At 48.4% G+C, this 25056-nt stretch overlaps 1 protein-coding gene across 2 annotated transcripts in view; it reads left to right on the plus strand.

Moving 5' to 3' along the window:
• Tbc1d22a (TBC1 domain family member 22A) overlaps nt 1-25056 on the plus strand; it is a 291146-nt gene that overhangs the window by 63058 nt on the left and 203032 nt on the right. For both annotated transcript variants that reach the window (XM_032919220.1, XM_032919227.1), the window contains exon 5: nt 22364-22434. In XM_032919220.1, the coding sequence (XP_032775111.1) occupies nt 22364-22434 (71 nt within the window). The remainder of the gene's footprint in view (nt 1-22363; nt 22435-25056) is intronic.

Consider the following 25056-nt stretch of genomic DNA (forward strand, 5'->3'; position numbering starts at 1 on the left):
TTATATCAGTCGGGTGGAACAGATAGCAGTCCTTTATTCATCCTACCTAGCTTGATGCCTGGCTTGGTGGCCAATGCTGTTTTATGTCTAGGACACGTAAGAGACCTGTCCTCCTCCCCCACAGCTGGGGTGGGCCATAGACACAGAGAGCCCTGCCTGACACCACACAGTGCAGCACAGGAGGAGGAATACAGACTGTGGACCACCCTGGCACTCACAGGCCTGCCCCCTAGCCAGCCGTAAACACTCATTTACCAGAGGATGTTGCCCAGGGCCCTGCCAGCAGCAAGGCCAGCCTGCAGCAGGAGCCACCTCAGTGTGGGAGTATGTGGTAGAGAAAGATAAATAGAGCAGCCTGAGCATTATGAAGAGAGATGGAACTGGAGACTCCAGAGTGGAGTGGCCAGCCCTATCACTTGGGACCATGGCAAAGTCCCAGGCTGAGCTGCCACTGAGTGCCATGACTGAGTCCGTGGCTACACAGTGCATGGGTCATTGTCAATGATGTGGCTCATATTTCTATTAGAGAGCAAGGAGACTTTCCTGGTCAGAGCAGCGGCCAGGGACCAAGTGGATGTCCAGAGGCTGTGCACAACTAGCTCTGCTCCTCACTGGCTGCTGCATCTGGAGAACGGTGGAGCTAGCCCTGGGGTGGTGGGGTGGTGGGTGGGTGAGCTGCCCCTTAGACTGAGAGCACAGGAGAGCTGGCCCTACCACTCATCTGCCTTGAAGTGTGGGTATAGAGGTGATGCCCTCCTACCTCACCACCTGTGGCAGATGGGAGAGCTGGTCCTACCCACTTACTGCCTGTGTACTTGGGAGCGCTCACCTGAGCAACACAATGGAACTAGCTCTGATGGCCAAGGCATGGGTGAGCCAGTCCTGAGAGTGTGAGAGCAGGAGAGGTGGTCCAGCCTCTCACAGGCTGTGGCACGTGGGAGAGTGGCCCCTGTGTTGACTGGGCAGCATAGCAGAGCTGGCCCAGTGACATGGGTATGGGTGAGTGGGCCCTGAAGTCATGAGAGCAGGAGAGTTGACATTACCTCCTGTCAGTGGTGGCACTGGGTGGCCTAGCCAGAGCTGTGCTAGAGCTTTGGCTATGAGGATAAGAGAGAACCAGTGCACTGACCATCTCAGTTATTACCCAGGCCCAGATCCAGGGCTCTGTTAGCCCACCCCAAAATCTGTGAATGGCTTGGATGTGTGAAAAGCCCAGTCCTGTTTATCCAAAGCTGTAGGATCTCCATGACACAGGGCAACAACAGGATAACCAGGAGGGGTCCTGGTAAGGGTCCAGTATTGATGGTGTCACAGAAGCCAGAGTTCTCTAACCAGATCAGTGACTCATTGCAGTGAGCATTTGCAAGTGAAGATGTGTGGACAGGGGCATATGTTGTGGGGTACATTGTGACATACTGAGGCGCCCATTATGAGAGATGTTCTATGCGTTGTGTGTGTGTGTGTGTGTGTGTGTGTGTGTGTGTGTGTGTGTGTGTGTGGTTTATTTTGGGGGGTTGGTTGTAAGAGTGAAAGGAGATGAACAGGACTGGAGTGCATGATGTGAAACTCAAAAAGAACCAGTAAAAAGTTAAAAAGAAGAGAAAATGTACATTAATTTAGCAAGGGCTGTGCAGGACCAGACCATTGTTAGCCCATGCCTGATGGTGAGAAATTGAAAGCCTTTCCTCTAAGATCAAGAAGAGTACAAGGATTCACCACCACTGTTAGCATAGCAGTGGAAGCACTGGCCAGAACAGAGGGTAAAGGAGAAAAACAGTACCCCAGCCAACCCAGGGCCTCTAAGCAGAAAGGAAGAAGTAAAATCAAATGGTACACGTCTGTCCCATCTGCCCGTCTCTAGCTAGCCATCCCTCATTTTGGAGATGCATTTCAAAGTGAGATGCATATGTTAATTTACCCCTGATGGCAGTGTCCACGCTGTTGGTTAGATATGGATTTTCTGGAGAAAGTAAACATTACATATGAAATGCTCAAATCTCCAGCACAGTTCTCACTTGATGAGTTTGCATCACAAACGTGTTGCCCCTAGCCAGTATCCCTTCAGGAAGTGCTAGAGAACTCTTTTGCAGTGCACAGACCATACAAACAGAACCCAATAAGTATGTTTGATAGATTGGCATGGGAAGGAGGGGCGAGTGTCCTGACAGGCATGGCTGTGGGGAAGTGCACAGGGACTGTGCAGCATGGCTGAAGTCTGTGTGCTAACAGGAAGGCAGAGGAAAGAGTGGTGGGACTTGGATCCTGATTTGACTGGACCGTGACATGACTGTGGTTCCTAGGACATTCTGTGAACCAAGGCACTTGGCTGGGATGTACTTTGTCCTACACACTCGGGATTGATTATTTCCACACACTTCTCTCCACCCAGTTCTTCACCTCTGAGCCAGTTCTTAGGCTCTCTTCCTCGTTTAAGACATCTCTACTGTGGTGTGGTGACCATGGGGTCCAGCATGTTCTGTTACTTTTCACCAGGCTAAGCTAAAAACACTGGCTTCTCTGTGCCTCACCGTCCTCTCCTGTTAGATGGTAGCAGAGCTGGTTGGATAAGTTAGGAGTAGGGAGTGTGTTAGAGAGTGGCAATGCCTTTGGTTAGTCATGCTCTGAACAGTCAGTGTATGACATGCTGGCAAGGTACCTGACTGGTTGGGACACTAGCAGCCCTGGACTCCAGAAAATCCTCAGGGTCGTGCTTACACAGTGCTATGCTCAGTGTATGCAGTGGCTTAGCTCCTTTTATGGTTGTAGGCGTCATTATTTAAAATTTTAGTAGCAAGAATGGAGCCAGGCATGGTAGTGCCCACCTTTACACCTAACACATGGAAGGTAGTTAGAGGCTAGCCTGGTCTACAGAGTTGAGTAGGCACAATGCGACTGCCCCACTGGGTGTTGAGTGATGGGGACACTGTTGGTCTTCTTCCCCTCTTTCTGAAGCCTGGGGCTATAAGACATGGACTACGTACATATTAGGCAAATGTTCTGCCCGTGCACTATGCCACCAGCCGTGTTTTACGGCATCACTGAAGCTGCTTTATGAGCTCACCCTCTGCAGTTACTAAGCCTTTGTTTGTTATCTCCACACTGGAGTCCATTGTAGACCCAGGATGCCTTCGGTGAAACAAGCTGCTGTGGGAATCCCTTGCTCTGTGCTTAGCTCCTACGGATGTTTGGATGCTCTCAGAGGAGGGCTGTTGGATCCATTATCTGTTTTGAGGGTATCAGGCAAACAGAGCTGTGTCACCTCCTGCTTCTCTGGGATGACAAAGGTCAAGTTTCTTTCCTGTTAATGAAAGTGAGTTGCATCTGTGAAGCTGATTCACCTGCGAACAGACACTGACAGGCAGCAGCGAACAACACCCTGTGTTCTCACATGATCTGTAAGGGCAGCGCTTTCAGTTCATCACAGCTGACGGTTCCCTCCTGTGGTGGACTAGAAAGCCTTCGGGAGGGTGGTAAGAAAGCTCAGGCTGGGTGCAGGTGGTGTCAGCAAGACTTGATTCCACAGTCTCTCTTTGACCTGTCACTTGCAAAAGAGGACAGTCTTGGGCTAGGTGGACTGACCTCACTTGGGTGCAGATTTAAGAGCAGGGTATGGTGGGTGTGGGCACTGGGCTCTTATTCAGTCCTTCTGGGTCCGCTGGGGAAAGTCCACTGAGAATCATTTCCTTTCTTCCTCTCCCTGCTGTACTTACTGGGTACACGTAACTGCCTGCAAACCATGAGCAGTTTCTCACGTGCTCCTGCCTTCCCCCGTCTTCCTGATTTGGAGGTTACATGCACAGCCCTAGGTAACTGCTGAGAGTCTGCGTGGCCCCTTTAACTTTGTGTATTCACCGCAGGGCTTCATAAACAGCTCCTCTGTACCACATAACAGCCATGTGACTAAGGCTTGAGGTGGACAAATTTCAAATGTGGTTGGGTACGAGAACGGGGAGAGCTGATGGGTGGAATGGACAGCCCAGGAGTACAGCTCAGTTGGGATGCACAAGCCAAGGCCGCTAGATAATTCCTAAACAGGGCTGGCCTGAGTCAGATCATCCATTGGGCCCCTATAGGATCTGTTGCTGGACCCATGAGTATGACAGTGTCAGCATCCCTTTGGGCACTACAGCAGTTGATGGGCAGAATGCATGTTGAACTGTGGGCTGGAAAGCACTGTGAGCTTGTGGCCCTAAACTGACCCTTGAATGGACAGCAGCAGGAACATGTTGGGTCGGACATGGGCACAGCCTTGCCCAGGTGTTTGTTAACAGTGGCCAGGTCTTACGTTTTTGTTGTTTCTGCTCTAGAACTCTGGAGAAGAAAGCTCTGTCGAGCTGGCAGCCCAGGGGCCCTGGGGTCTAGGATTCTACAGTCTTTGGTTTCTGCGCGGTCTGCAGGCAGTGGTTACCTGTACAGGAGAGAGATACTGCTGAGAGGAGGACCGCCCTTAATTTTCTGATTAGTGAAGAAAAGCCCCAAACAGTGGGATATTGAGGTTTTTAATCAATTGTTTCCGGATAAATACCCAACTTTCTCTTATCTCAGCTGATTAGATCCCATCTTTGTGCTGCCGACTGACGGATGTCTGCGTTCAGGCGCAGGCTTGTGTCTGACTCAGGCTCAGTCGTGTACATGTATTCTGAATAAGCCTTTTGTTCCATTGAGAAGATTAAGGGCAGTATTTGGTTGGGAAAATTTTAATGAAGCACCTAACAGGGCTATTATTCATTTTTGAAACAAGTTGCTCTGGTTGCCATAGTGACATTAAACCTTTTATTAAATGTTTTCCTTTCAGCCTTGAGTAAGTTTTTGGGAAATGCTGGTGGGGGAGCTGCAGATCCGCGGACCTGGCATCTGGAAGGAATTTTCTAGCTCTGCCGAGTTAAATCATTCAGGGAATTTATGTTATAGGAACATAAAGCTTATAAATCTAGTTTATCATATCTATCATTTAATTGTTCATGCAAGCCAGCTCTTCATGTAGCGATTTACAGTAATCTCAGTGAAATAACAGTTTTGTGTCACAAATGAATAATGCATGCAAAGAAATTGTTGAGCTCCTTAAAATCATTATGCTCAAAATATTAGGCTCTTATTTGAAAGTGATAGAATGATGATCGCATAGAGGCTACAGGCTGGGGACCTCGGAGTGGGTCGCCATCATCATGTTGGGGCTCCAGCTCTCAGAAAGGAAGTGGTGCAAGGCGGCTCCGGAATGACCTGGTGTCTTGCCGCAGTTCCTGCTTGCAGCAGTCAGCGGGAACTGGCAATGCTGGACCTGTGGGTGGGCTGGGGTGTTGGCTCAGGGAACGCTCTGTGTTTAAAGGATGAGAGGCTTCTTAGACGTCCATCTGCCTGGGACAAGACACGAGTTATGTTGCCATTAGTGCTGTTGCCAGGCCAACCCTGGGAGTTTGCCACTGAGGTCTGCGGCCGAGCGCCTTGCTCCTCCCTTCCCCTTATGTGTTCCCAGCAGCACACACGTGCCACAGGTAAGCAGTGCTGTCAGAAGCTGAGGTGAGCAGCAGGCAGTCACTACTCTGACGTTCAGTGGGGAGGATGCATTGAATGTGGCTCCTTATTAGCAGCGTCCGTCTGTCCGTCCATCCATCCATCCGTTCCCACGTCTGCATGTCACCAGGCTGGCGACAGCTTCCTTGCCAGGACGTTGGCTCTTTGGATGGCCACAGTAAGAAATGTAGGTGATACTGGGTGCCTGGGTGTGAGAGGGAGGCAGCTCCTCACCACAAGGGGGAGGCCCTGCTTCTCGGGAAGCAGGAGTTTTCCAGAACGAGAGTGTCATCAGTCACTGTCAGAAGGCCTGTGCTTCCTTTACCTTCTCTCATGCCTTTAAAAAAGACCTGCGTTATGAAAAATTTCAACCACACACAAAGGTCAAGAGAACATGCAGTGAAGCCAGGACGCCAGTCCCCGACACTCAGCGACACTCAGCGACACTCAGCGACTGTCAGTTGCCGCCACGGTCGGCTCATCTGTCCCTCTTTTCCTTTCTCTTTGCTGGAGTATTTCAAAGAAAATCCCAGACATCATGTCATCCCACCTCCCTGTGCTTCAGTATGCATGAAAAAAAAATCTCTCCGTCTCCATCTATTTTCAGAACACGGTGCTGCCAGAGCCCCTCAGACAGGCCTCCCTGAGTGGAGACTTGGGGGATGCAGCAGGTCAGGCCTGGGCCTCCCAGGCTACCTGCCTTCCTCACTCATAGTCAGAAAGTCCCGTGGTCTTTTGCTGACTGGGACTTGGGCTGAGGTCTCAGGTTGACAAAAACCATTCAGAAGGAAGAATCTAATCAGTGGCTTGAGTGGCCTGATGGCCTAGGGACATGTGGTGTGTTCTGAAGATTTAGTTTTAGAAGAGATGTTGCTTAGGAGCCCAGGAGGCAGGGTGACTTGCACTGAGATGTCCTGTTCCATAGTCCCAGTGTCCCACAGCCCCGCTCCAGGTTCCCATGCTCATGATCGTCATGGGTCTTGGGTGTGGGACCAACTAGGTCCATCTTGTGTCTCGTTCCCTCAGGTTATCCTTGCCAGGTTTGCTGGTGAGGTCTGGGGTTCAGTGTCTCCTGAGTCAGGACTTGGGAGTTTCTTATGATAAGGTGCACACATTCACCTTGTCTTAGAGCCTACAAGGCACTGCGGTGCACTGGAGATAAGTATCCCCCTCATTCCCGAGAGAGAAAATAGGATTTTGAGTTTCAATTCCAAGTTGACATTTGTAAACAAAACATCTAAAAAGCATGTTAAAGGCCAGTCCTGAGTTACTTTGGGAAACAGTTTCCAGACAGAGCAAATGATGAGACGAGAAAGAGAGAGCGAGCATGTGTGCTCACAAGTATGGGTGTCTGTATAGAAAATACCGGATGAGAACGTCCCTGGGCACCTCCTCAGTGGCAGGCCTTCTTCCTGGGTGGCAGTCCTGTTTCAGAGTGGGGTGAGAGCTTATTTGTTGTTTGAAGGATGGCATTGTCATCGAGGGCTTTGCTCATTATGAGTGGCTTGATACATTTCCTCTGTCTGCAGGGCCTCTGGTATTTTCATTCCCTCAGACAGTGTGGAGGAGGGCTTGACAGGAGCTCTTGAAGATCCTCATGGAGATTAGGGTCTGCCTCAGCTCCTGCAAGTATAAATCTCAGGCTGGCATCAGGGACCCTGAGGACCGCAAGGGGTGCTGCTGTGGAGAGGCCCTTCTCGTGTAGCTAGCTGGGGTTGATTCTAGGCCCATAAATTGGCCCTTGATGAACTGCAGTGGTTTTAAAAGCAGGCTGCATGGGGATTTTAAGTAATGCCTCACTGAGACAGCTACTTCAGAGCAGGCCACGGGGTTCTCAGAGCCGAGGGTGACCGGGGCCGGGGTAGCTAACCACTGCTTTGCAGACTCTCTGCCAGCGCTGCAGACAGCAGTGCCAAGTTGGGCTCTTTGCTAGATATTTATCACCTCTTTCTCCATGACAGGGCCTTTTGGTTGCTGTAGCTAGAGCTGTAAGATGATGTTTATGCTGTTTCTCTATATCACTTTTTTATTGTGTACTATTTCTGTTGCAAATAGTCATAAATATGCTTACCGTTTTGACTGCATTATGACATGTTGCTGTAAGTAGGCACGTACACTTTGGGTTACAAGGCTGAGCAATTTTGTGTTCTTACAGCATTTCTCCAGTGTGTGTTAGTCTCTGGTAACAGTGTCTGGTCCCTTCCTTTCTGAACATGTCGGGGTCTGTGGCCTCTGATCCCATTACCTTCTGGAGTACCTCCCATACACTCTTGGCCTTCACCAATCTGGTGTTGACTAAGGTGCAGTTACTGACATCTTTATTAGGGAACAGCTAAGTCAACTCACATGTCCACCTTGCCCTTCTCACAGCCTGAAATGGCTGTTGAGAGCAGCTGGGCAGTGGGCATGAGCAGAGAAAACAGAAAAGCATCGCACATCTGATCCAGCTCACCTAACCTGTGCTCCTCCAGGACCACTGCGTTCTTAGACACATAGCAACTTTGATTATCTGCTTAAGACCCCTACACACATAGTGGCTGAATTGTCCATTTAAATTTTTGTGAATTATGTGGCAATAAAAATTTAAATTGATGTGTATTTTGGCACTTGTCATGGGCCATGTCTGAGGGATAGGGCAGAGGCCATCTCTTAGGGAGGTTTAGGTCTCTCGCATAGGAGGGATGGTATTAGATGGTGCACCCTGGGTAGGAAGACTGATGATACTTTCAGTGTGTTGCCACCTGATGTTACCTTACTGGTTCACACCTGGACTGGGTATCTCTTATGGTCTCTCCTTTGTCCCTGCGCTTGTCCTGAGTCCCTTCTCTTACCCCAGCTGTTTGCAGAGACCCCATCCAATGTGAAGGTAGCGACTTGGACTGAGTACCGAGCCAGCATGGGCTCTTCTGCTTTCGAGGGCTAAACTTAGCCTGGCCTCTTTGCTCACAAGGCAAAACAAGAGTCTGATGAGCTTTCCTCTGTGACCCCAGATATTGAATTAGAGCAGTGACCAGAAAGTCCACAGTTCGCCTCAGAGGGGACAAGATAGCCACTGGGGAGGAGTAGAAATGTAGATTCAGATGTCTGAGTTTGTTGCTATTGACTGGGGGGGAAGGGAAGCCAGGCAGGAGGAGGCCATTGCTCAGCACAGAGTAGCTGCTGGTTTCTGGTCTTTCTGATGAGCATACTTTTCCTGCCTGGATGTCAACTTATGGAAATGGGTATTTAAAAGAGAACAGTGTTAGCCAGCCGGCAGGGACTTCCCAGAGCCCTTCCTTTTGCGTATTCAGTGTTGGAAGTGCATGATTGGATGGGCTTCTTCCTAAAGGATGCCTTGTCTCACTGTGTGGGGCTCCAGGGATGCTGAAGTGCCCTCCCCACAAGCCAAGGGCAAAGTCAGGATCAGATGTGCTTCCTGTCCACTGTGTGCTTGGCTCTTTGCAGAGATGCTGTGGGTGTGTGTGGTCTGGCATCTCTTGCTGCCCAAGGAGAGGAGGGTGGTAGAGAGACAAGGGTGCAGAGGCTCTTTGGAGGCTCCATTTACTTGCAGGGCCCTCTAGGGAAGGAGGCATGGCTTCCCCTGGCCCAGGGCCCAGGGCTCAGGGCAGCTACTTCTGCATGTCTTTGGCTTGGCCCTTGCAAAGTGATGCTGAGCTCTTGCTACTCATTTTCTTGAGGCCTGCTGAGGCCACATGATGTCGGTGTTTGACCCCTGTGTACAGTTGGGATCTGCTCATGTTTGAGTTTCAGTCGTCCATGGCCCCCATTTCCTCGGATGCTGAGAAGCTGCTGCTGGAGATATCTTGTGTGGCTATGGGCTGAGAGGTACTCACTGCCCTCTCCTGACTCCTGTTGGCCTCTGGTCTCACTTGGCTCTAGCACCAGTGTTGGTCATCTTTTCTGAGCACAGCCTCCCGTCAGGCATCTGCACACTCCTGCTTGTGCCTTTGCTTACAGTGTTTCCTCCAGCGTCTGCCTGGCTCCCCACACTGCCCAACTGATTGAGGGAGAACTGGACTCATCTCCCACCCTCCAGCCTGCCTGTCCTGGAATGCTTGCTATGTCTGCCAACCAGGAGCCATTCTTGGTGCTGGGAGATGGCCTGATTTCCTGGTGCTGGAGCCTGTTGGAAATGGTTTGCAGCCCTTCCTCACTGAGGTGACTGTGAAGGGCTGTTTGAGACTCAGAAGGTAGTGGGTGACTGGCCAAGGCAGGGGAGTATTGACTGCCGAGCATGCTCCTGTCTCTCTTGTCCCTTCTTCAGCCTTGTCTTTGACTCTGACCCTGCCTTCTCAGACTTTCCTTCTGTTCCTGTCCTGTCCTTCTTCACGTGCTGGCAGGGTTGAGGAAGACATCTTCAGGGGCCCGTTAGAATTGTGCAGTCCTGAAAAGTCAGGGCTGGTGGCACACAGATCCCTGCCTCTAGAGAAATCGTGAGCACTCAGAGTACTCAGTGACATGGGATGGGAGTCTGTGAGCCCGTACTTGCTTGCGGCTTGCTCCACCTCCATGAGGCTTTCTAGATTAGAGCAGAACATCCATCTTTCCCCAACCTGAGTTCCTAGGGTTGGAGCTGTCTTGAGTGATACACCATGCCACATGCCGGGAATCTGACTTTTATTCTCACTTTGCAGAAACAGAAAATTTAAAGGTATTTCCTCTGCCCAGATGTTCTTGAGAGATGAGCTGGAGCCAAAAAGTCAGTTCAGTTTTCTGATTCAGAGAAAAAGAAACGACTCCTAAACAGGGTCGTGGATTCCAGTAAACATCAGTGAGTTCTCACTGAGAACTGGACACCCACTGTCTGCTCACTGGGTACCCAGTCTCTTTGTCTGCCTCTCTCTGGGTACTGGTGCTCACTGGGTACTGGTTCTCAGTCTCTTTGTCTGCCTCTGAGGCTCTCTCCGCTGGGTACTGGTTCTCAGTCTCTTTGTCTGCCTCTGAGGCTCTCTCCTCTGGGTACTGGTTCTCAGTCTCTTTGTCTGCCTCTCTCCGCTGGGTACTGGTGCTCAGTCTTTTTGGAAAAGCTTTCCTCTCTAGATGTCTGTGACGCATCTCTAGGTGCTCCACTCTTCTGCCCTCACACCTCATTTACTAAACTGAGTTTCATGACTTTTCTTTAAAATCCTCTCTTGTTTCTGAGTGGACATTTTTCAGCTCTTGAGCTTCGTGCATCGGTACCCTTCTGGAGAGGACCTCTGCCTCGCTGCTGACTTGTTCTGTCAGAAACAAGGCCAGTGCAGTATAGAGGGCTCAGGCTTAGGCTGAGAGTCAGCCTTGAGTCCTCTCCTCATCTGTCAAGTAGGGATGGGAACTGCCTTGCAGGGTGGCATGTCCTCACTGGGAAGTGACATGGCGTGGTCATCAGGTTAGACCCCCTACCACCTCTAGAAAACGACTTGAGGGAGATACTTATTTGTGTTCATTGTTGGCAGGCTCTGTTGCATTGAGTCTGAGAACAACATGGCAGTCGAAGCCAGAGGCAGAGGCTGCCGAACTTACAGCTGCTGGGAAGCAGAGTGGAGAGCCAGCCAGAGCAAGGCGTGCGTTTATGTTCTCCCGTGTGCATGTGATGGTATATCTTGTTGTGTTAGCAGGTGGCCCCAGGCCTTCCTTCTCTCCATCCTCCCTCTTTCTCCTCTCATTTAGGTTAGCTACCTTTCCTTCCTTCCTTCCTTCCTTCCTTCCTTCCTTCCTTCCTTCCTTCCTTCCTTTTCTTAGGTTCTTGCTATGTAGTAACCTAGGTTAAAAATCCTCCTGCCTCAGCCTCACAGATGCTGGGATTAAAGGTACGTGCCATCACACCCAGCACTAGCTGCCATCTTGACCTACTCTTTAGATGGTGGGTCTCACTGGTCTTTTAGGGAAATGCCTGATGGCCTTTGTTAACTCTCAAGATGCCTGATAAAGTGACAGCCAACCTGTCCCTATTCTTTCACATGTTGGCCTGGCCTTCTCTGTGCATGTGGGCCTGCCCTTGGTCAGAGTCTTCCCCCTGCCAGCTGAGGACCCGAACCAGGGCCTTCCACTTGCTGGCAAGTGCTCTACCACTGAGCTTCCCCAACTCCCTTTTTTTTTTTTTTTTTTTTAAAGATTTATTTATTGTACACTGTAGCTATCTTCAGATACACCAAAAGAGGGCATCAGATCCCATTACAGATGGTTGTGAACCAACATGTAGTTGCTGGGATTTGAACTTAGGACCTCTGGAAGAGCAGTCAGTGTTCTTAACCACTGAGCCATCTCTCTAGCCTCGGAGTTCATTTCTGTTGACCCAGGGTGACCTCCAATCAATTTCCTCACTTCTTCCTCCCCTTTGATTCATTCCCTGTCCTCTAAGGAGGGAAGTCACATGGAAACAGGACCTTCCCCTGCAACTCTCACAGTCTTCATTTGCTTCCAGAACAGAGCCTAACTTCCTGCTACTTAGTGCCCTCTGGAATTGGAGTCTTGTTTATACTTTTGTTCTCTACCACAGCAACCTGCTGGTCTGACTGGATTGTACCTGTTGCTCTCTTCAGACACTTGTGAATAGTAGCTGTTAAAGTTGTGTTAAGATAATAGAAGACATAAGGCAAAGGACACTGTTGATAGGACAAAACGACAACCAACATATTGGGAAAAGATCTTTACCAATCCTACAACTGATAGAGGGCTTATATCCAAAATATACAAAGAACTCAAGAAGTTAGACCACAGGGAGACAAATAACCCTATTAAAAGATGGGGTTCAGAACTAAACAAAGAATTCACAGCTGAGGAATGCTGAATGGCTGAGAAACACCTAAAGAAATGTTCAACATCTTTAGTCATAAGGGAAATGCAAATCAAAACAACCCTGAGATTTCACCTCACACCAGTGAGAATGGCTAAGATAAAAAACTCAGCTGACAGCAAATGCTGGCAAGGATGTGGAGAAAAGAGGAACATTCCTCTATTGTTGGTGGGATTGCAGACTGGTACAACCATTCTGGAAATCAGTCTGGAGGTTCCTCAGAAAATTGGACATTACACTACCTGAGGACCCAGCTATACCTCTCTTAGGCATATACCCAAAAGATGCCCCAACATATAACAAAGACACATGCTCCACTATGTTCATAGCAGCCTTATTTATAATAGCCAGAAGCTGGAAAGAACCCAGATGCCCTTCAACAGAGGAATGGATACAGAAAATGTGGTACATCTACACAATGGAATATTACTCATTATCAAAAACAATGACTTTATGAAATTCATAGGCAAATGGAGGGAACTGGAAAATATCATCCTGAGTGAGGTAACCCAATCACAGAAAAACACACATGGTATGCACTCATTGATAAGTGGCTATTAGCCCAAATGTTTGAATTACCCTAGATGCACAGAATACATGAAACTCAAGAAGGATGACCAAAATGAGAACACTTCACTCCTTCTTTAAAAGGGGAACAAGAATACCCTTGGGAGGGAATAGGGAGGCAAAGTTTAGAACAGAGACAGAAGGAACACCCATTCAGAGCCTGCCCCACATGTGGCCCATGCATATACAGCCACCCAATTAGACAAGATGGATGAAGCAAAGAAGTGCAGACCGACAGGAGCCGGATGTAGATCGATCCTGAGAGACACAGCCAGAATACAGCAAATACAGAGGTGAATGCCAGCAGCAAACCACTGAACTGAGAACGGGACCCCCGTTGAAGGAATCTTAGAAAGGACTGAAAGAGCTTGAAGGGGCTTCAGACTCCATATGAACAACAATGCCAATCAACCAGAGCTTCCAGGACTAAGCCACTACCCAAAGACTATACATGGACTGACCCTGGGCTCCAACTGCATAGGTAGCAATGAATAGCCTAGTGCTTAAGAGCACCAGTGGAAGGGGAAGCCCTTGGTCCTGCCAAGACTGAACCCCCAGTGAACGTGATTGTTAGGGGGGAGGGTGGTAATGGGGGGAGAATGGAGAGGGGAATACCCATAGAGAAGGGGAGGGGGAGAGATTAGGGGGATGATGGCTAGGAAACCGGGAAGGGTAATAACAATCGAAATGTAAATAAGAAATACCCAAGTTAATAAAGATGGGAAAAAAAAAAGATAATAGAAGACTCTGAGGATATAGCCACAAGGAGGACACAAGGGTGGGGCTTAGAACCCTGTGATGCTGTGAATGATGGCCCTCATAGGGCCATAGGGAGTGGCACTATTAGGAAGTGTGACCTTCTTGGAGGAAGTGTGTCTTTCTTGGAGGAAGTGTGTCACTGGATGTGGGCTATCAGGTTTCCAATGCTCAAACCAGACTCACTGTCACTTTCTTTTCCTGTTGCCTGCTGATCTGGATGTGGAAATCTTGGCTTCTTCCTCAGTACCATGTCTGCCTGCATGCCTCATGCCGTGACCATAATGGACTAAATCTCTGAACTGTAAGCAGCCCCAGTTGAATGTTTTATAAGAGTTGCTTTGGTCATGCTGTCTTTTCACGGCAATAGAAACATCAACTAAGACAAGCCCTTATTTCTTATTTGTCTCGTCAGCCCACATCCTCATGAAGCTTGGACCAGGGTACACACTAGCCTGGAAGCAGGTCAGACAATAGTTGTACAGTGGGGCAAAGGAGGCTCAAGGACTCTGAGAAGAGGGGGTGCTCACTTCAGCACTGCTTCCACCAGGAACATTGCGGTGCCCACAGGGTCACTCTTCTGGGGTCAGTGATGGACTTTGGTAAGAACCTGGGACAGACAGTGTTCTAAACAAAAGTAGTCTGGTTCCGCCCTAAGCCTGAGTCTGCTCAATGAGTTCTGGGCAGATGGATGGTGGCTCTGGCCAGGTCCTGGCAGCCCCAGCTTTCTCCTTGCCACCTAAGCTATCTCTCAGAGCATCACAGGTGGCATCATTTGTAGGGACTGGAGGAATATGTTTGCTTTGTCTTTATAATAGCATTGGGTACTTACCTGAAGTTAATTGGCTTATCATAGACATGATTGTCTCTGGCCTTCTAGCACATATATCTTCCTGCCAGCAGACCCTACGGTCACATGTGGCATCCTCTGGATAGCCACTTTTCCTTCTGGGTAGCAGAAGGAAAGCAGTCCGAGGGAGTCCCTCCGGAGTGCCTGGGTACACCACTGTCCTCCCATAGCTGTCCAGGGCTTTGGTCTGAGAGCTTCTGTGGATGGTGTCAGGACGGCACAGCAGCATGAGAGCTGGGGTGAGTATGCGTGGCTGGGCTGGTTTCCTAAACCTGTGCACAGATAGGACAGAAGCTGTCTTTAGGAGCCTGCACTCCTGCCTTTCAGTGTCGTGGGTAGTAGCATCAGTACAGGGAGTACCCAGCTGCTGGTGCTGTCGTCACAGTCTCACCGCTGTGGGGCAGGGCTAAGTGCAGCCTTCTCAGTTCTTCTCCCCCTTCCCGGTCTCGCCTACACATGTACAAATATTATAAATACACGGTATTGTATGCTGAAATTCTTAGGAGGCCCAGGGTCTGTCTTCAATGGCTCTTACCGGAAAGCACAAATGGGAGTCTCAAGCTTCTAATTTGTTTGCAAGGATTTAGATTTTTAACATGGAATAGCAGTAGCCTTTCCTTTAATTAAATGCCACGCAGCATTGGCTGTGAGATCAATGTATTGAAGGGAAAGCCAGTGTACTCAGTCCTTGTGAAGTGACTAACAGGTGATTAGGGCTCGTGCAGGCTGGGAAGAGGGGGCTGGTTCACGGGGCTCCGTCCTCCCGCTAGGTGTACTTTGCTTTCCCTGCCCCTTCCCCTGTCTTTGGAAGGCCAGAGTTTCTCCTTAACCATCTTGGGTGTGTTCTCAGCTATACCTTGGGTAGCGGACCTTTAGGTAAAGAACACCTCCAAACAAAAAGGTTTCACACTCATTTAGGACCTTTGAGGGGAGGGTGGGGGAAAGAACAACCCCTCCAAACAAAAGGTTTCATGATTTATAGGTCCAGGGGGGTGGGGAATATTTTTAGATGTGGTATGGGCCACATTCCACTGAGCTCAGGATCCACCTACCTCACAGGTATTTGTGTGGTGTGTAGGGATCCTGATTCAACCAAAATAAATTGCTTTACAAAGGGCCTTGTACCTGCTGTGTTTCTGGATCCCCTGTGGATATGGTGGAAACACTGTGAAAACATCTAAAGAAGTGTAGTTCAGAGGTCTTGTGTATGCACTTGCGTGGAATTGTGCAGCAGAAACCCTGATTGTATGTCCCACCTTTTGATCTAGGCAGCCACTGTTCTACTCTGCTGTGTGCTTTGAGCATTTTTTATGAGCAAAGATCCCTGTGTTTCACAGTGTTTCCACCTATCCACACTGCCACATGCAACCTTTGTTAATTTATTTTGGTTGAATAATTATTCCATTGTATGATGGTTTGAATGTGTCTGCCAAAGATCCCTGTGTTAATGTCTGGTCCTCTCAGCCTGTGGTACTTTTGAGGGAGGGTACACTGAACCTTAAAGACATGGTGCCTACCAGATCTCATGGTCCATGGAGTTTATGCCCTCCAAGAGAATGTGAAGATCCCAGCCTGTTCCTTGGGCACGGCTGTGAACAGTTCTGTCACAACCTGCAGCCAGGCCAACAAACAAACCATGGCCTGAAACCGTTAGCTGTGAGCCGCAGTGACCATTTTCTCTTAGGAGCTGGTTGTCTTAAGGGTTGCCACAGTGGAAAGCTGACAAGCATGGTGCGCAGGCTGCAGTCTGTGTGTCCGCTCATCCTCTCATGGATGTGGATGTTTCTGCTTCGAGTCCAGTGGACAGCACAGTGGAGACCGTAAGTCTTGTTTCCAGTGCTCTCGGATAGGTATTGAGGGTGTCTAATGTGCTGAGGACTGGCAGACCGTCTTCTGTTGGGCCATTTTTCACACTTAGAGTAGTGTGGGAGGGTTCCGGTTTACCTGAATTTTAAAACTTTAGCTTTTGCATGTGAAGTGGCTCCTCCTATCAGTGTGACTTTGAGTGTCTTTTCCATGTGCTTATTGGCTGTCTGTGTATTTCCATGGATAAATGCCTCTTCATGGTCTTTTCATTTTCCATTGGCTGCATGTATGCTTGTTATCACACCCATGGTATTTGCTTTATTTTTTTTTTCTCCCTTTTCCTTCTCAGTACTGGGGCGGGGTGGGGGAGGTCACACCCTAAGCTTTATGCATGCTGGGCACACATTCCATCTCTGAGCTCTTAGCCAGCCAGCTCTTATGAAAGCCTACTCCTGACATTTAGTAATACTCTTGTGTTCAGGTTGGCTGCTGTGAATGGGTCCTACAGGTTGGGGGCAGCAAGAAAGCTTCAGGTTGCAGGTCACGTTGTACCTGCTTCCTGGTCTGACCTCTGAGACCTATGTGTAGCTTGAGTAGTAACAAGCTGGGTCCAGTGTCACAGGCAGTCCCAAGCAGGTATGTCTGTGGTGTTCTTGTCTGGACACCTTCTAGAGGCTTCCTCCACTGATACAGAGAGCAGACAAAGAGGAGGCTCTTAACAGTGACAGTAGAGGGATGATTCTAGGTCTTAGAAAAGAAGGCTTTAGCGTCCTTGATGGTAGACTGAGGAGAGGCTGAGCACCTAGCAGAAGTGACACAGGAACTGTTCCTATGTGCCCTAAAGCAGCTTTATTTCAGGAGGATTTGTTCCCTACTGATTAAAGCATGCTCTCTGTGTGTACATTATTAAAAACAAAGTTCATGGTGCTGTTCAAAGTAGAAAAGCATCAATTAGAGAAATAGCATATGACAGGAAAGCTTCTGGAGCACCTGCCTGGTGGGTACCAGTAAGCAGGACAGGCTGGCATGCTGCTAGGGATTTGCATCTGAGTCACCGTCATTTGTGTCAGAAAGCAGTGTCCCTGTGATGTCTGCCCTCTTCAGAAGAGAAGCCTCTTTGTGGGCAGCCAGCACAGGGCACATGTGTTATTATTCTTCCATGAAGTTCTTGGGCACAGCCCTTACGTGGTCTTGCAAGTGATGTTAGAGGCTTCCTCAGGTAAAGCGGCTGTTCAAGTCGAAATTACCCCAGTCCATGCTCACAGCAGACTGCCTGAGAGCAGTTGTGTGCTCACCCTTTGGGTGTTACAGTTCATTTACAATTTAACCCAACCTTATTTTGGAGGATTTTGTATTTTAACGTGTAGTTCTTGATCACATCAAGAATTTTGGGCCTTGCTTTTGTGTAGCCTCTGCTGTTCTGGGAATCTTCATTTTTCCCCTCTGGGCTCTTTCGTCTTTTAACTTCTGTATGTGCCCTCTGTGTATAAGTACTGTGAACCTTCATATGCTACATGAAATTGTCAAACCTGCCACTTGCTGTTTTGATAATCTAGGTTCTTTCACTGTAAAGTTGCCTCCTAACTTGTATATTTAGTTTATTAATCTTTTTGTCGTTTTTGAGATTCATGTTATATTTTGGAAGACCTTTTCAAGACATAGCAGAAGATTCTGTCCCCTCTAGTCTTTAGCCTTCCCTTTACACACAGAGACAGCCGGGCTGCCCTCATGTAGGCTTGGTGTCATTCAGACCTCGCTTCTATGGTAAGATCCAGACTCTCTGTAGAAATAGGTGCCGTGTCGTGTGAATGCTGCATTATCACATCTCAGTGCTCATGTGTGCGCGCGTTTGATTTTGAACCATTATTCCCGTCTCCTGGGGCTCGTCCCTTAGGCTCTCACAGAGGGCTCCTGTCTTCATGCCCATAACTCTGCCATGGGTTTCTTAACTCTCCACTGAAAATCTGTTCGCTCTGTCCATCTGTCTGTCCATCTGTCCATCTGTCTGTCCATCTGTCTGTCTGTCTCTCTACCTGTCTACATATATAAGTATCTATCTATCTATCTATCTATCTATCTATCTATCTATCTATCTATCTATCTATCATCTGTCTGTCTGTCTACATATATGAGAGGGTGTGTGTGTGTGTGTCTGTCTGTCTATCTATCTATCTATCTATCTATCTATCTATCTATCTATCTATCTATCTATCTATCTATCTATCTACAAAGTTTCTTTCTAGTCTTGACTGTCTAGACCTCTTGACCTGAACTCACAGAGATCCATCTGCCTTTGCCTTCCAAGTGCTAGGGTTAAAGGTTTTGTGACCATGCCTTTATTTTTTGAAAACATTTTTAAAGACTTATTTTTATTATTTTAAGTAATGTAGGCATTTGTCTGCATGTGAATACGTGCCTGTGAGTGCTTGTGTCCGCAGGGGCCAGAGGGACCCAGTTCTCTGGAGCCGGAGTTCCAGATGCTTGTGAGCTATTGATGTGGGTGCTGGGAACTGAACTTGGGTCCGCTGGAAGAACAACAGTAATCACCGGACCATCTCTCCAGCTCCACCTTCTTTTATCTTAGTTACTGTGTGGTGTATTGTGTGCATGTCTGTTCATGTGTGTGCACATGAGTATAGAGGCCAGAGGTCAATGTCATACTTCTTCCTCAAAATTTTCCATTTATGTTTTGAGAAAGTTCCTTACCGAATTTGGAGTTCATGAATTTTTCTGGATTAGCTGGCCAGCAAGGCTCGGGCTCAACTCTGCCTGGCACGCTGGAATCCCAACATGTGCTGCTGTGTAGGTACATGGGCATCTAGGATTAGAATTCAGGCCCTGAGGCTTAGGTGGCAGTCACTCCCTAGGGAGATGGCCATCTCCTTAGGCCCGCCCCCCATTATTCATTTATTTATTTATTTAAAAATGCTTTGAAAAATTTATGTTAAGGTTTCTCCTCTCCCCTCCCCTCCCACATTATTCTTATTAAGAATTTTATTGGCTCTCTTAGGACCTTGCTTTCCAGATGAACTTGCCAAATTTTAGCGTACACCCAGAAGCCCATTGCAATTTTATTTCTCTTTATATTAAAATTACATTTTCTTCTGAGTGACAATTGACATAAATTTCCAGTCTGAAACCCACTATCTGTCTAACCTGGTTTGACTTGTCTTGTTTTTATTCAGCATCTGTCTGTCTGTCCATCTGCCCGTCTGCTTTCTCCCAGGTCTTTGTGTTTCTTTCTTGCTGCCCTCCCCTGCAGGCTAAGCTTTCTCAGTCTCCGTGAGTCCACCTTTGGTCGTCCAGTCTGCTGTCCACACCATGGACTTCATGAGCTGCTCCTGGGCTTCGATCACCCATTTCTTGACTTAGTTTTTCTGTCGTCATGTTCTCTAAGGAACCAGCCTGACCTTCGGAAGCAACATTCCCCACTCAGCTTCCCTAGTTCTTCTGACCCTTTCTCTTGAGTGGTTGATTTAGTTATGGCTTTGGTTTAGTTATTTTTGCTTTGGCTGGGAGGTGAGCCCTCCCTAGTGCTAGACATAGAGGCCGTATTTGTTGTTGCTCATGGACATGGCTTTCTTTACTTCTAGCTGTCAGCCCACCCCAGAGGAACTATACTTTAAACTTGTCGAGCCTGGTACCTGCCTGTCTCCATGCTCTTCCAAGGGAAACCTGTAAGTTAGTTTCCTCACATGGCCTGTACACTTTTTTGTTCGTTCTGTCTTTGTGACAGGGTTTCTCAGTGTAGCCCTGGCTGTCTTGGAATTCATATTATACAGCAGGTTGGACACGGACTCAGAGATCTGCCTGCCTCTGTCTCCCAAGTGCTGGGATTCAAAGCGTGTGCTACCATGCCTGGCTGGCCTGCACAGTTTTTAGGTTCATGCTTTTCATAATTTTCTCTTCTCAGTCACACAGGGAAAAGCTGTTGGTTTTGGCAAGTTTGTGCACTGCCTGCCCATCCTGCTTAGTGTGGAACTACATTTCCTGCCTCGTTCTTGCTTCTTCCTCTCTTCAGTAGGTTGTAGTTGATGGTTTTAACGTGTTTAGTCTCAGTCTAACTGGGACCCTGTCAGAGGGAGAGAGATGGTGGCTTCCAAGGGATTCCTTAGGAGTGAGGCCTTCCTTGGAGTCCTTAGCAGTTGTGCTATTCTCCCAATATCTATGATGGAACCCATCGACCATGCACATTGACCATGGGGAGGGGCTTAGCGGTGCACCAGCACCTCACAGGCCCTCGCTGGAGTGGAGTGGGATGTGCTTTGCCAACGCCTCATCACATCTCAGCTTTTCAACATTGGCCTCAGGACTTGTGGGCACTTTGCACAAGCAACATTCTTCTAGAGAGGGAACGCCTGTTTGGGCCATCTGTCGATGCTGAGAGTGGCTTTTCTCCAACAGTGGATTCAACACACCCATGCCTGCACCCTTGGAGTGAATCATGTGATGTGAGCTATCCTTCAGATAGACTACTGTGTTCGGATCTGTTAAGACTTTCTTTGCGATCTCTGTCTGTATTGATAAGTGGTATTTGACTGTGCTACAAAGTCTTTAAGAATAGGAGTTAATACAGTGAAGACAGCTTGGTATTAAAGGCCAAGTTACTTAACCTCTCTGAGACCAGTTCTCATTCATGGACAGGGCTCACAGCCCTGATTAATCCAAGCTGCTTTGAGATAATGTATGCAAAGCTCTTTTTAAACACTGCACCTCGGCAAGACGAGAACTTTATCTCATGCTGTACATTCAACATTCTTGACTCTGTGTGTGTGTGTGTGTGTGTGTGTGTGTGTGTGTGTGTGTGTGTGTGTGTGATGTGGACATGGGTTCAGGGAACATTATCCAGTGTGTGTTCTCAGTGCTTTCTTTAGAAACCACAGCCAGAAAACAGCGCTGTGCGGAGGGAGAGGCACAGCGAGGAGGAAGGCAGAGGTGCTGTCAGTAAACACTGCTAGCAGCATTTGGATATTAGGTCCCCATTCTCCATGGTGTCCTTGGGGAGCTGGGGGAGATCTGATGTTTTCTGAGGGTTCTGTGACTGCAGGTTATGGCTGGTGCTGTCGTCCAATTACTCTCTACTCATTTTACTTAGACTTTAGTAATTGGAAAAAGATTAGATGTCAGGACTTTGCATTTTGTTGATTATATTACCAAAGTCTTCTCTGTAATCACTTCTCTTATTCCCAGTATTAATCATGAGCTCTGAGCTGCTGGAAGAGTCTAATAGTAGATTTCTAGTGGAGGCAAAGGAAGCAGTTGCCTTTGTCTTGCTGGGGCTGGAGTGTGTGGACACCCTTGCACACCCACATGTGTGCCCCAGCCACCCAGGGAGATCAGAGTCAAGAAGAAACGGCCTACTGTCCTTCCCCATGTCACCATGTCATACAGTGACTTTCTTTACCCTCTAAGGCACTCACTGTTATGGCTGTAAGTCCCAGCCCTTCTTTCTCTGGCCAATCCTTGTCTGGTTCTCCTCATTAGTGGTATTTGTTAAGATATCCAGGCCTGTGTTCGTCCACTTTGAAGTTCTCTTATCCTATCTGTATATCATGTAGCACACCTTTGTCAGGTGTATGAAGACAAGCTCGCCTCCCAGAGACCAGTGCTGAGGGGACAACTCAGACAGGCATTAAGAGGTGGAGGATGAGAGCTGGAGAGACAGCTCAGTGGTTAAGAGCACCGGCTCCTCTTCTAAAGGACCTGGTTCAATTCCCAGCACCCACATGGCAGCTCACAACTGTCTGTAATTCTAGTTCCAGGGGGATCTGATAGCCTTATACACACATACAAACAGGAAGAGTGTCAATATACATAAAAACAAAAATAAATAAATCATTACGAAGCAGCAAGTGGTCCAGAGTGGGAGAGAGGAGAGCCAACTGGGCTGTCCAAACAGGCAGTGCTCTGGTTTGCTTTAATAAGGTGCTGTGACTCGTTATCTTTTGTGTATTGAGGTCATTCACTCTGAAATGTTTATCAATTAGGCTTACACTGGTTCCATTTGTGGGGCTTCCTGCCTACTGAGGAGTCTGATAGGATATGGTAAGGTGCTGTAGAACCTTTTGTAACCCTGCTTTTCTTTGTTCTTCCAACAGAGGAATTACGGAAGCTGAGCTGGTCCGGAATCCCAAAGCCAGTTCGTCCAATGACATGGAAACTTCTCTCAGTAAGTTTGCACACCAGTGCTCAGTCTAGTTACTTTATTCCTGTGAGTCCAGTGGCCTGACACCTGGGTGGAGGAGTATGGCTTGCTGGCCGTGGCCACACACTTGTCTATCTTGGTTGCATAATGACACAAGCCTTTGCTGTGTCCAAGAAGGCATTGTCTAGTTTTAGCTTAATTTCAAGGTTGGTTTGGCAAGTCTGGAAGAAAGCGAAGATGAGCACCAGCTTGTGACAGCTGTGTTCATTCCCACCGACTTCCACCATTAAAGAATGCTGTATGCAGGCTCGCGACTCAGGAGCTTACAGCACAGAAGCCCTCAGAGCCCAGAGGAAATGGGTACGGATCAGCCAAGAAGGGTCAGCAGTGCTGGTGGTGAACAAGAACAAGAAGAAGAGGAGGAGGAGGAAGAACAAGAGGAAGAGGGAGAAGAGGAGGAAGTAGAAGAGGGAGAAGAGGAGGAAGTAGAAGAGGGAGAAGAGGAGGAAGTAGAAGAGGAGAAAGAGGAGGAGGAGGAGGAAGAGGAGGAGGAGGAAGAAGAGGACAAGGAGGCGGGATAGGAGGCGTTGGACATAGCTTGTTAGTGTAGTGGAGAGTAGGGGCCAGTGCCCTGAACCCCAGCACTAAGCTGCCACCCCAGAAGCCCCCAGGGAATGTTCAGTGGTTGGTGGCTGTCTGTGTGCCCTCACTTACAGACCTGGCTTCAGGTTGGAAGTGAGAACAGTTCACTGGCAGTTTGCTTCTCTTTTCTCTTTGTTTTATTTTTGGAGCTCAGTCACAGGGAACTTCAGGTACCTACTCTAAATTGAGTCTGACTTTCAGTGTTTAAAAGACTTTTGTGCTAATGAGTCGTAATAAATTTTCAGTTCAGTACCTCGTAATCCTAAATGCAGATGCAGCTCTGAACAGCAAATATTTATTGATTAAATATCTCATGCAATTAAGGCTAGACCTGCTGTGATCACTAGCACTCTGTTTTGTGTTTTTTAAGTGTTTTCAGCCACATTTTCAAATGCCCTCTAAAAGAGATTACGACTTTCGATTGGCTTGTAGGAAGTTATGATGTAAATGTCTGGAAGCCCCTATGTCACAGTGTTGTGCTCATCAAGAACCAGCTGGTTTATGAGGAAAGGCTTATGAGAGGCGCTTGCTCTTTCCATCATTTCTGTGCCTGTGCATGTCATAGCTGCAGTGTCCTGAGCTGCTTAGCTGCACAGTGGTTACATCAGAGGAACAGCAGGGGTTGAGGTGGGGTGAGTAGTGGGTAACCCCACTGTGTTGGTATGGACCTGGGAGTCTATATACAGGAGTGCTGGCAGTGTAGACCAAAGAAAAACTATAGGGGGCTTCCCAGAAACACTGAAGGCTATCGACACCCAGCTGCTTCTAGGAAGAGGTTATAGGCTCAGGCATGCAGCAGGGTAAGTCCAGCCCAGTTTGGTACAGTGTACTTGTGAGGTGTTCAGGGCTTAAGTGTCAGCCAAGGAGAGGGGTTGGGATGGTACTATGGGGTGGCCAGTTCCTAGGGTCAGTTTTGCGAAGAGGAGGCTTTACACTGGTGTCTCCAAGGCCATTGCAAGTGCACAAGGAGATCAGGAAGGCTAGGGCAGTTCTCAATCTGAATAGACAGGTGAGAAGGTAAGTTTCAGGCTAGAGAGAAGATCTGCTCTTTGCCAAGGATGTAGTACAGACAAGTGAGGATGCTGGGCAAGGCTCCTTGGCACGGGTGCAAACTCAGGGCAGAGGGCCAGGGATCAGGAGGAGACCATGTGTATGTATGGTTGATCCCAGATACATGGCCCTCATTCTGAAGGACTTGAGCCAGGGGTGTGTAGCTGTTTCTGGAAGGAGAACAACTTGTAGAACCGTTGGTTAGTACTTTTAGTTATTTGCTGGGGACTACTTGAACTCTGCATGTTTCAGGCATTATGTTTGGTGCTGGAAAAGGACAGGGTATGCCTGAGACTACATTCCAGCCCTATTGGGTCATACACAACACAGAGAAAATGCCTACCCTTCCGTTACTACACAGTGCAGGTCAGGGCTTACTGCACAGAAAAGGAGCTGTTTCCCCAGGACCCTTTCTGTGCCCCAGGCACACTTTATGTCCCATTTGTTCCTTTATTGTATGTGTCCAAGACAAGGCATACTCAAACTTACTCAAAACTGAGTTGTGTCCTCCAGAGAAGGTGCAAGTGACTGTCACCAAGTTAACTATTTATGTTCAATGTCTAGCAGTGATGGGGTGCCTCCCCCAACCCCCAGGGGGATCAGGAAAACCAGAAGGGGTTTGAGTTGGGTCAGGGTCAGTTGGGATGGCTGGGAAGGAGTCAGTGACCACTAGAGCAGGCAGAGACTGGCTCCCCTGCAGGGCACAGGCACGGGCACAGGCCATTGAGCACTTAGCACTTGACTCTGTGATGCTTTTCCTGTAGTCTGCTGCCTGGAGGCTCAGGACCTACATAGGAGAGGAAGCCATTTAGCTGGGATGCTAGTCAGACATGGAGTGGTCATGTAGGAGTTGGTCAGAATTGGTGAGGTTCTTTCTCAGCTGGGACTAGCTGGACCCTGGAGCTTGCAGATGCTGCCAGCTTCAGCGTGTGTCTTAGTTGGAGTTACTGTTGC

This window comes from Rattus rattus, chromosome 1 (genome assembly GCF_011064425.1).
Source record: "Rattus rattus isolate New Zealand chromosome 1, Rrattus_CSIRO_v1, whole genome shotgun sequence".
In the NCBI taxonomy this organism is placed as follows: Eukaryota; Metazoa; Chordata; class Mammalia; order Rodentia; family Muridae; genus Rattus; species Rattus rattus.